General features: G+C 40.2%; 1 protein-coding gene across 1 annotated transcript; it reads left to right on the top strand.

The window, feature by feature from the left end:
* Positions 1 to 413: 413 nt before the first annotated feature.
* On the top strand, positions 414 to 12,040 carry LOC131237721 (carbonic anhydrase 2-like). Its single transcript, XM_058235662.1, has 9 exons — positions 414 to 661; positions 3,562 to 3,623; positions 3,720 to 3,857; positions 7,196 to 7,244; positions 8,800 to 8,916; positions 9,015 to 9,068; positions 9,452 to 9,537; positions 10,805 to 10,910; positions 11,737 to 12,040. Exons 1-9 carry the CDS (start codon positions 443 to 445, stop codon positions 11,899 to 11,901), a joined length of 996 nt encoding a protein of 331 aa, XP_058091645.1. The 5' UTR covers positions 414 to 442; the 3' UTR covers positions 11,902 to 12,040.
* The last annotated feature ends 672 nt before the right edge of the window (positions 12,041 to 12,712 follow it).

A 12,712-nucleotide genomic window follows, 5' to 3' on the forward strand; every position in this document is an offset into this window, starting at 1 on the left:
AAGGCCATGATCATCACTGAATCATATTAAAAAATAAAATATTATTAGTTTATAGTAAGGATAACATAGACGGTTCAAATCATCAGATCATATGAGAAAGTGGGCCCCGGTGGGTGGCGACAGACGCTAGTTACTAAGCCGCGACAGATGAAAAACCAACAACACCAAAGAAATATCACATGACATGGGCATGCCCATGCATGGGAGACATGGATAATCGATCCATCCGTCTGTCCATCCATCCAAAGGGTCAGATGCATACCTTCGCGTAAAAGATGATAACATAAGATTACACGAGAGCCTCCTATCTTTTATCTAGCAATCCAATCCTCATCTTTCTAAACGTAGGAAAAGAAGAAGAAGCTCTCATTCATTCATCTTTCGCTTTCATTATCTTCTCTATCGGTGTATAAACTTGAGGAATGCTTTTGAAATTCGCACCATGACGACGGTTTCGGTGTATGGGTGCTGCATCTCTTCTATTTCTCTTGCTAGTAAGACTCCTTTGAAGAAAGCAACACTCACCCCTTCTATCTTCTCTAGACTCACCTCTTCTTCTTCTTCTTCTTCTGCTTCTTCTTCTTCTTCTCCCAACTTTCCTCGCCTTATTAGAAACAAACCTGTCTTTGCTGCACCTGCTCCCATCTTGACGCCTACAGTGGTAAACCTCTTAGACTCTCTCTCTCTCTCTCTCTCTCTCTCTCTCTCTCTCTCTCTCTCTCTCTCTCTCTCTCTCTCTCTCTCTCTCTCTCTCTCTCTGTCTGCTATGTTGGTTTTACTCTCTTTAGCACCTACATTGGTAATTCTCTCCCTCTAACACCTATATTAGTTTCTCTCTAACACCAACATCAGTGGCTCTCTCTCTAACTCTTATATTGATTTCTCTCTAACACCAACATCAGGAGCTCTCTCTCTCTCTCTCTAACTCCTATATTGGTTTTTCTCTATTACCAACACCAACATCAGTAGCTTTCTCTCTCTAACTCTTATATTGGTTTCTCTCTAACACCAACATCAGTAGCTCTCTCTCTCTCAAACATATGCATGCGTGCATGCATGCATGCATCCAATGGTACAAAATTTCATAATGTAGGTCTCATTTCATTTCTTTGGCTTATATTACACTTATCTTGTGCTCTCCCTCTAATTCAAGGTGGGCTACATTCATTTTTGACTAGTTCACATAGTCGCTGTTAGAGCTGTACACGAACTCAGTTGGCTGAGTTAACTCGCTCGACTCGACTAGAAAAAGCTTGGCTCGACTTGGCACGAAATTGGGTTCGAGTTGAGTCAACTCAGTTCAGCTCATGTACAACTCTAACTGCTTTTATGTATCATCTTAATGGTAAGGATCACACTATGCAAGGAGAATTGGGTACTAACCCGCTGGTCCCTGTCTAGGAATGGAGAGGGGATCAGAGGGGCCACTGTGATGATGGGTTTTATCAACACCGTCCATCCATTTTTCCATATCATTTTAAGGTTCAATACTAAAAAAGAGGCCGATCCAATGTTCATGTGGACCACACATTGGGGATTAAACACTGACCGTTGAAAACTTTTTTAGGGCCATACAAGTTTTGGATCAAACTGATATTTGTGTTCTTCCTTGCAGATCTATGTGACCTTTTTATAAACAGGTTGGATGGTAATTAACCATCACGGTGGGCCACATTAAGGTTTCCTGTGATGTAATCATTGAGCCATCTGCCTCATTTTTGGGCTTGTATGGTAGATGGATGGACGGTGTGGATGAAATCCATACATCACGGTCGCCCCTCAGAGCCCCTGTCCGTTCCTAGCTAGGGATGGGCGCGGTTATGCGACGGTCAGAAGAAATAAGAAAAATCTGGAAGAAATGCTAACCAAACTCTCCGAATGGTGGATATCTAACGGACGGTTGATATGAAAAGTAATCAATCGCAGTTTTTGATTATCCAATCAATTTGACTTTGGGTTTTAGGCTTATCTACCTCGTGTCCCAGTATTTGGACGGTTTTGTGTTCAGTTACTTTATGCCACGTGTATAATTTCTGAGTGCCTGCGTATGAACAATCGTACCCTGCCAGAGTGTCAAATAACTCCCCTTCTCTTTATATATACATACAATGATCGGACGGATATATTCCCGTATTTCAGTGTGCGCGTAAAACAAAAGTCATGTCCTGACACCATATGCCCTTCCAAGGCTAGAAACATACTCGCAATCCCTACCATTCCGGTGGTAACCTCCGGTATGTACAATGACAGCAAAATCCGGCCATCTAGGGCATTTGGTGGGCCACATGTGGCCCATCTCGGTGACCCAACCGTCCTGATTTCGAGGGCAAGATGCGTGGCCCACCAGATGAACATCTCCATGGCACGCCCTTGTGAGAGTACAGAATCGTACTCCCGCAGGCCGTCTACGCGTGTTTCGAAATGGGATTTAATGTAGACAACTAACCATCTTTTGTTTTTAACCGTCCATTTCAACCTTCCCATGCACCAAATAAAAGCGCGGCGTATGTGCTGACGTGGCACACCATTGCGTGGCCTTTCACCATTTGAGACTCGAGGTCAATGTCTCTTCTCCCGGATGATATCCAGCCGTCCATTAATCACGTTTGCATTATGCGCTGCGGAGATGGATGAATATAAAAAAGATAACCAACGGTCTGCATATAGGTGAGGGGAGATTCACCAGATGAGCGTCCCATATCTCTCACACATGTCCAAGGCTGGCACTTGTCAGTCGCGCGCAGCTGCCCGATATCATTCTGTTGGAGGGTGCCATCTCGCACCGATGTGGGGCCCACCTAGATGTATGTATTCTATATCCACGCCGTCCATCCATTTTTCCGGATCATTTTAGTGCATGAGCCAAAAAATGAAGCAGATCGAAATCTCAAGTGGACCATAACATACAGTTAGAAACTTCCCAGGGCCCACCGTAAACTTTCGGTAATGTTTATTTTCCATCCAACCGTTGATAAGGTCATCCACAAACCTGGACGAAGAGAAAAGATAAAGATCATGTTGATACAAAACTTTTGTGACCTAGAAGAAATTTTTAACGGTCAATCGCCACTGTTTCCTATGGTACGGTCCATATGAGACTTGGATCTGCTTCGTTCTCTGGTTTATGCCCTGAAATGATCTGGAAAAACGGATGGACAGCATGCTATTTATAGTAGAGCCACACATGTGGCGGATGATGCATCGATCGGCACCGTCCATCTACTTAATCCTATCGTGCTCATCCCATGTTCTCAAAGGCCATGATCAGATGGCTAGGATCATCCAATTCCTGCCAAGTCTATTGACCATAGAAGCATCTCACTGAATACTCCATCAGAAGAAGGTAGTGGCCGAACATGATCTGGACCGTTCATCCAGTGAAGGCTGGCCTGGATCGGCTCAAAAATCTCATTGACCCAACATCCTATCCGTCCATTGTAACCCTTATCGGACCGTTCCCGAAATGGTCCAATGAAATCAAATTTAGTATACAAAGTAGGCCCCACCTAGCCAATGGCATGGATTATATTAATATGTATCTAATTCTATAAAAATCCTCAGGGAGAAGAAATGGGAAAAGATTCGTACGAAGAGGCGATTGCGGCGCTGCAGAAGCTTCTCAGGTCTCCTTCAATTTCTCGTGAATTTCGCATCACGATAAATTGTATTTTCAATTTTCGTTTTTTCCTTTAAAACCCGGTTTTTTATTTTAATTGCAGCGAGAAATCGGAGCTTGGACCGGTGGCAGCGATGAAAATCGACCAGATAAGGAGCGAGCTGCAGTTGCCGCCGCCCGGTATAAGCCCGGTCGAGAGGATGAAAATTGGGTTCGATTATTTCAAGAAGGAGAAATACGAGTGAGTGTTTGTATGCTTTGCCCACTCTTTTATGGAAAATTACAGGAATGGCACTCGTAGCATGATGTGTATGTAGTGGGGTTATTCTCGAGTAGCCATCCGACCGCTATGTTATAGCACTATTGATCGGGTGGTCCCACAGTGCTTATTCCGTCGCCCAAAAATCAGGTGTTGATGTGGCCCACGCGTTTTCATGAAGTTTGAACGGTTAGAGAATTTTCTATCAGCTGTTTATATATATATTTTTTATTACGCGTATTTACCATCCCTGAGAACTAGGAACACATGATTTGGCTGTAAATAATCTTAATCAATGCTAAATGAGTAACGATGACTTTAGTGATTATGAAAACTGGCTTTCTTACTTACTCAGTAGGCTCTCACCGCACTTGGTGAACTCAATTGGGCTCACCTTGAATATATGTGGTCTATCCACACTGTACGTTGGGTTTAAGCTCAAAATTAAAGCATATCCAAAGATCAAGCGGATCATACTACAGGAAAGGGTGGGATAATGATTTCCATTGTTTAATCTCGCTAGGCTCTACAGTGATGTTTATTTGTCATCGAACCTATTTATAAGATCATATAGACATGGATGAAGGGAAAACAGAAATATAAGCTTGATCCAAAACTTCTATAGCCCCCGACAATTCCTTAACTGTGGACGTTTAATTCAACTGTTTCCTATGTTGTGGTCCATTTGAGCAATGTATATGCTTCATTTTTGGGCTCAAGCCCTAAAATTATTTGGTACAATTGATGGACAGAACAAATAAAATACATAAATCATAGTGGACATCACAGAGTTTACTCAATACACTAAGCACAACAAGTTACTCACTACACAATCCACTTCCGTGTCTATGAGACGATGACAGTAGAGGTGCTTACCAGTATGAATTTTGAAATTAGACTTACCTAAACTTTGTAGGCCACACCATGATAGATGTATTTTATCCACAGTGTTCAATCATTTTGTCTTATAATTTTAATGCATGACCTAAAAATTTAGGTAAATCTAAAACTTTTATAACCCCTAAGAAGTTTTTAATGTTAGGCATTCAAGCCTCACCATTTCCTGTGGTGTGGTCTACTTGGGTTTGGATTTGCCTCATCTTTCGGCTTATGCTCTAAAATGATATGAAAAATTAATGGATGGCATGGATATAACATATACATCTTGATATCACCGACCAGTTATGAGGTGTAGTCTTGCTAGATTTGTTAATTACTTATTTAATTAGTGCTATTTAGGAGATGAGAAAGAGAGTTTGTGTGCCTTCAAAATATAATAATATATATATATATATATATATATATATATATATATATATAATTCTTATATCTTTTTATATAGTAAGAAAACCTTTGGAAATGCCCTTTTCCCTTTTTTATTTAAGCAAGCAAGCAATCTTAGGAAAAATTCTCTCTCATCTTCTCTCCACTTGCGAATTGGTTGGAAGAAAAATTCTTAGCAAAAAACGCATCGTTTCCTCCTTCACTCTTATTATATAAAAAAAAGCACTTTTAGGCTTCACAATGGAAATATACAAAAAATAATAATAATTTCTTATATTTTTTAATATACTAAGAAAACTTTTGGAAATATCTCTCTCTCTCTCTCTTTTATTTAAGCAAGTATGCAATCTTTGGAAAAATTCTCTTCTTGAAAAAAAAAAACTCATCTTTCTCCTTCGCTCTTATTATGTAAAGAAAAATACTTTTCAACTTCACAACGAAAATCTACAAAAATAAATAATAAAAAATTCTTATACCGTTTTATATACTAAGAAAACCTTTGGAAATATCTTTCTCCCTCATTTATTTAAGCAATCATGCAATCTTTGAAAAAATTCCCTCTCATCTTCTCCCCACTTGTGAATAGGTTAGAAGAAAATTTATTGTTAAAAAACTCAATTTTCTCCTTTACTCTTATTATGCAAAGAAAAACACTTATAAACTTCACAATGAAAACATACCAAAAGATAATAATTTCTTATATCTTTTTATATACTAAGAAAACCTTTGAAAATACCTCTCCCTCTTTTATTTAAGCAAGCATTCGGTCTTTGGACAAAATTCTCTCTCATCTTCTCTCCACTCGTGAATAGGTTGGAAGAAAAATTCTTAGAAAAAATCATTTTTCCCCTTTGCTGTTATTATGTAAAGAAAAACACTTTTAGACTTCACAACTAAAATATACAAAAATAAAATAAAATTTCTTTTATCTTTTTATATACAAAGAAAACCTTTGGAAATACCTTTCTCTCTCTCTTTTATTTAAGCAAGCATGTAACCTTTGGAAAAATTCTCTCTCATCTTCTCTCCACTTACAAATAGTTTGGAAGAAAAATTCTTGGAAAAAAAAAAAAACTCATTTTTCTCCTTTGCTCTTATTATATAAAGAAAAACACTTCTAGACTTCACAATGAAATTACCATCTTTGTAACTTTTATTATATGGATATAAAAACATAGGTGAAAATACATTTTTTTTTCCTTGAAATGATATCCCCCACTTAACATGTAAAAGTTATGATCTTATTATAAAAAACATACTCCATTCCTAAAATAAGTGATTAGCCATAGCTTACTCTCAAGTATCTACATTTTTTAAGGAATTAATACTTATCTTTGGTGGACCATAGAATTATAATCAATGGACAAAATTTCATAATTGATGTCAGTCACCTGTACACACATGTTACTTAAATGTCACGTGCAAAGGACACGTGTGAATGAATTACATGGATAAAACATATGCATCAACATAGAGCCAATTGATGTAGTGGGTTTCAAAATCCACTAGAAATCTCCTAATATTTGCAATTAGGACTCTATTGTATGATATGTGGATTAATCTAATTCCATCTGTCGTATTGAAAAGTCAAATGACAATTAAATTTTTTGTAGTGTGGTTCACCTAAGATTTGGATTTGCTTTAATTTTCGAATCATGCCCTAAAATGAGTTATCAAAATAGATGAACGACATAGATGTAAGGTAGATATATCACGATCGGCCCTATAAACAAAGATCCATTGAAGCTACGCCCATGGCCATAGGTCATGTGCTTTTAGGTTCAGGTGGTCATTGGCTAAGCAGATCATGGACACCAGTCATAGACCTAGCCCTATTAAGTCCAGGCCCACCCAGTTAAGGTGTCCAAAGACCTAGCCCTATTAGGGTTGGTTGTTTAGCCCATTGCCACCCTTAGCTCAGTGGCAAACACATTATGTTTCAACACTGAAGTCATGGGTTCGAGTGCCCATGTGAGTGTGTGCGTTGGTGAGTGTATAGAAACATCATATACTGAAGTTTTCATCATATTTTGCAGCACAAGTCCTGCGTTGTTCGGTGAACTTGCCAAAGGCCAGAGTCCTAAGGTAAGGACATGATTTTCCAAAATATGAAAGGTTAGTTTAATTATTTTATAAAATTAAAACTTTTAAAAAATAATTTTTTTTAAATTTCTTTTTTAATTTAATATTTTTCTTTCACTCATAAATTTAACAAAATAATCATTAACCTTACTTGTAATTAAAATATACAAATATATCCGATTAAAACTTCTTTCTTAAAAAGCTGCTTTTAAATAATGAGTATGAAAATCATTGTTACCTACTCCATGTCCACCCTGACTATGCTGTTTCATCACTTGCATTTTCAGGGTCATTTTACACATGGCAGCACATGCCAATGTCGGACCACCATGGATGCAATGTGCTAAAAATAAAAAATAAAAAAAATCGAATGAATAAGCCTCACCCAAGATGTGGGCCCACCTTATTGTATGTATTTTGTATCCACGCAGTCCATCTGATTTTACCTTATTATTAAAGACTTCCTAGGACCCACCGTAATGTTTCAATAATGTTTATTTGCCATCAACCTGCTGGTAAGGTCACACAAACCCGAATGAAATATATATATATTTCATTCGGGTTTGTGTGACCTTACCAGCAGGTTGATCTGGTTCTTACTCTTGTTCGGTCGCAAGACTCCCAGGGGTTTCAACACCTGGTCAAGGGTTTGAGTACTCAAAGGTGGTAAAATTCCACCATGTGTGAGTGTGTGGGGGTTATCCGTGCGTGGGTTAAAAAATAAAAATAAAAATAAAAATAAAAAGAAGGTTGATCTGAAACTTATGTGGCCATTAATGGTCAATCGCCACAGTTTGATATGATATGGCTACATGATAATTGGATTTACTTCATTTTTTGTCTTGTGTCCTAAAATGATATGAAAAAATAGCTGGACGACGTGGATATAGAATACATATATCAAGGTGGGCCACAACATGTAGGTCGCCTGTGGAGAAAACCACGCTGGTCCATTCATTAGACAGGCAACTTGTCTAAGTGAATGGATGGCAATGTGGTCTAACTCAAGCTACGGGTGTGGCCCACACTATTCTGGATCTGCCCGGGATCTAGTTGTGGAATGGACGGTGGATGCTAGCACATCCTCTATAAATTGACTAGTTTTGTGATTGGCCCCAAGAAGTGGGCCGCTGGTGTGTGATGGACCGTCCGCCAATGTTCAAACATAAGGTGCACAGGCTTCGGTACTTAAGTAGCGCATGACACATTAGCATTAATGCATCATGGAGAATGATCGAGGCGTGTGGACCCCAACCCCAATGTTTATGTGAAATCCAATCCGTTCGTCCGGTGATTTTCCTCATTTTCACTGTACATGGAAATAACTATCGTGATCGAAAACTCAAGTGGGACACACCACAGGGAGAAACACACAGACACGCCTAAAACCTATATATTAATATGGTGTGGTCCACCTGAGTATCGAATAGTCTGAATTTCGGGAGACATGATTATCACAGGTAATCACGTCTAATGGACGGATTGGATTTCACTCACACATCAATTTGGGCCCCACATACATGTCCTTTTTTTTCTCACTTGTTTCTCTCATTTGCAGTTTATGGTGTTCGCGTGCGCGGATTCGCGCGTGTGCCCATCACATGTCCTGAATTTTCAGCCAGGAGAGGCCTTCACGATCCGAAACATCGCCAACATGGTCCCACCATTCGACCCGGTCAGCAAACGATCCAGGCCGTTGATATTAATCAATCAACATTCCCTCGCTAATCGTTATTTAACAAACGTGTGTACTTCTGTTGTATGCATTCGCAGGTTAAATATTCCGGGGTTGGGGCTGCGATTGAATATGCAGTGTTGCATCTCAAGGTATGTAGCTACTTCCGCATGCACCTGCACACGTGCCAACCTGTTATTCGTGCACGACGTGCAAGCGGAGTATCATACTACAGGAAGAAAAAAACTTTGATACTCTGTCATTGTGTGATGCATGATACGCAGGAAATTACTTGGGAAATGCATTTGTGGCATGCAAATCAGCCATTTTAAATTGTCTATGAACAAAAAAATTACACTTATTTGATCATCTGACCAGTAGATTGGTGGATACTTTTGTAACGGTTAAAAATGAAAAATAGCCGATTGTCCTATTTTAGCAATCAAAGTGTCCACGAATCAGTGGTCAGGATTATGCCATCAATCCTATTATGGGCTGTTACTCACCGACAATGAGAATCCATATTTTCGAACAGGTAGAGAATATTGTAGTGATCGGACACAGCTGCTGTGGTGGGATCAAAGGGCTCATGTCTCTCGCGGACGATGGGTCCACCAGCACGTAAGTAGTATCATTTTCTTCATTTCCCATTCCACCCCTAGAATGGAAGCATGCATATAAGTTATGATATGACCATTTTGGTCCACTTACATTCACATATATAAAAAATCATCTCCATAAAAAAGGTGGGCCACACCATGATAATGACCTGATATTGAGATTGTGTCCTGATGCATTAATGGATGGACCTGATTTTCTTTGACATGCATGTGTGCATTCTTAAGGAAGCGGTTGCGGGCTGTGTGGGGCCCACAAAGATGTCTATGACAAATCCACTCCATCGATCTGTTTTGAAAGACTACATTAGGTTAATGGCTTAAAAATTAGGCGGATCTAAAACTCAGAACGGTCACACCAAACGAACAAGTGGGATCAGAAACGTCCACCGTTGAAAACTTTTTGGAGCTGACCACGATGTTTATATGCCATCTAAACCGTTCACAAGGTTGCTACCACTCAGATAAGATGTGGGGTCCCAATATCATCCTGATTCGAAACTTTTTCTGGCCCTAGATGTTTCATGTGGTATGGCCCACGCGAGTTTTGGATATGCCTGAGTATTAGAATCCTATAGTATTGTGGTATACTATATGAGCGACGGTTTGGATGGAATATAAACATCATGGTCAGCTCCAAGAAGGTTTCAACGGCGGACGTTGCTTTTCCCACTGTTTTGTTGGTATGGCCCATCTGAGTTTTGGATCTGCCTGATTAGTAGCATTCTATCCTATTGTAGTCTTTACAAACAGATGGACGGAGTGGATTTGTCACGTACATCTCTGTGGACCCACACAGCCCAATTAGCAATCAGGCAAGATTAGCTGGCAAGATCCAGGCAGCCCATATCTCATGGGTCCCACCATGCATATGGCCACACCCAAAATCCAAGCTGGTCCACTAATCAGGTTGACCAAAATGCTAGAAACTAAAGAACAACTTAGAAAAACCCGGCTAAGCCAAGACCGTCCATTTGTTTAACACATAGTCGCCCCTCTGATGAGTGGACCAGGCAGCTACGTGGGAGAACTGACCTGATTCATGGACTAGATCTAGCACCCAAGTGCCATGCTGGCACGTGTATGACTAACACACCTCCACACCTGCATAATACACACGATGTAGACTTGCAGAGCCACACGTGTGTATAACCTAGGACAATCTAAGTAGCCCTATGTTAGGAGGACTGGGCCCCAAATAATTTCACTCATTTTTTATCTTTTATTTTTCATTTTTTCATTTAAATTTTAATTTTAATTTTTTTTGGCAGTCAATTCATAGAAGATTGGGTAAAAATCTGTTTACCAGCGAAGGAGAAGGTGAAAGCAGCGCATGCCAGTAAGCCTTTTGCTGATCAGTGCACAGAGTGCGAAAAGGTGAGAAATCAGGACCGTTTATTGGGTGAGGCCGTAGCCCGGAAATCAGGGTGCTTTCGCACGTTAGGTGGACCATTAGACGGGTTGGATCCGGGCCTATGTTTTCAGCCCAAAAGTTATTGGGCTTGAATGGGCTGCATATGCCTAAAGGCCCAACAATAGTCACAGCTCGATCCAAAAGTAATTTACATTGATAGGTTCAGTCACTATTCATAAGCTGCCTTGTAAAGATCATACTGATCGGATGATCCAACCCGTCTATTCGGTGGCATGAAATTTCTGTTGGATGATAGGTCCAGTTTGAAATATTTAGGACCATCCGATTGCAGTGATTTTTGCACATTAGAAGAAGAGTGGACTAGGCCCCTCTAAGTGCCTTCTAAAGCTGTATTATACACGTGGCACAGTTTGATGATCCAAACCATCCATCCTGCTGGCTCCGTCATTTAGTAGACACCAATTAAAAATCACTTTGATTGGACGACGAGAATCGTCAAAAGGATGGACCTTGTCTTTCAGTGGCAATTTTTCGCCACCGATTAAAGGGTTATGATTGTCCAAACTAATGATTTTTCATCATATAGACCACTTACTATTTAGATTGTAGAATTAATGGTTTCGATCTAAGTATGTCCATTCCACGTGTGCAATAGTGACATGGACGTACGGTACATCCCGTGGCTCTGTATGTACTGGCCCAGCTCCCCTTTTAAAATACAACCATCTGTCCATCGCTAATATGTGAGGTGGGCGCATTACACACACCAACACTGGCTCTGATTTATGAGAGACTCTATACGCGGGTTTTTTTTTCGTACGTGTGCAGGAGGCGGTGAACGTGTCACTGGGGAACCTGCTAACGTACCCGTTCGTTAGAGACGGGCTGGCGAATAAGACCCTCGAATTGCTTGGCGGGCACTACGATTTTGTCACCGGAAGCTACGAGTCGTGGGGTATTAACTTTGGCTTCACACCGTCCATCAAGATATAAGCATTTTCGGGTGGGCCCACGTTGATAACCCATCGATCCTGACTAATCCTCTCCATATTATGATGATGTACGGTGTAGATCCTTTGATGGATGATGATATTCATAACAATAAAATATAGAGAGCATCTCTCTTTTATTACGTCAGTTTTTTTTCTTTTCTTTTTTCCAACGAGACGGTGGGCCCACCAGTTGGATGTGTGGGGGTCTAATGAACGGCCCAGATCTTTCATGGCCACTTGTGTCTCGACAATGATTCATATGTACGGCGGATCTAATGAACGGCCCAGAAATTTCACACGTGCGTGGTAACACCTGTGTCTCGACGATGATTCATATGGATACGTGAACGATCCAAAAAGATTGATATGGGCTGTCCATTAGGTTATCCCACACTTCATGGGCTGTCCATAAAGGAAAAAACAATGATCAGATGATCCAGCCTATGAAGTGGACGGCGCTGATTGATTCTATATAAATGAGTCCAATCAACAAAGCCAGCAATCTAATTGATGGGGCCTGCCATGGATTGCTTATGATTCTAAAGAATCGCTTTGATCAGGCATTCCCAAACTTCCCATCCATTGGATGAAAGGCTATTAAAAATGACCAACGTTCGGATGGATAATCTTATCTGACCAGCATGAATTTTGTCTTATGGACCATAAATCGTTGCCTGGAACAATTGGACGGTTCAGATCGATTGGTTGGATGCCCCACTTGTCCCTGTTCAACTCCAAGAACCTTGTTCATATGAGCCACATAAGTTTTGGATGGAAAATAAAATTGTATGGTCCCCAAAAATATTTTATTG

Source organism: Magnolia sinica, chromosome 2 (genome assembly GCF_029962835.1).
Source record: "Magnolia sinica isolate HGM2019 chromosome 2, MsV1, whole genome shotgun sequence".
Lineage (NCBI taxonomy): Eukaryota > Viridiplantae > Streptophyta > Magnoliopsida > Magnoliales > Magnoliaceae > Magnolia > Magnolia sinica.

Excerpts from the sequence above, each read along its gene's own strand:
- LOC131237721 (XM_058235662.1), top strand. The coding sequence starts at position 443 with ATGACGACGGTTTCGGTGTATGGGTGCTGCATCTCTTCTATTTCTCTT. Across the intron at positions 3,858-7,195 it reads TTCAAGAAGGAGAAATACGA|CACAAGTCCTGCGTTGTTCG; the intron begins GTGAGTGTTTGT and ends CATATTTTGCAG. Across the intron at positions 7,245-8,799 it reads CCAAAGGCCAGAGTCCTAAG|TTTATGGTGTTCGCGTGCGC; the intron begins GTAAGGACATGA and ends TCTCATTTGCAG.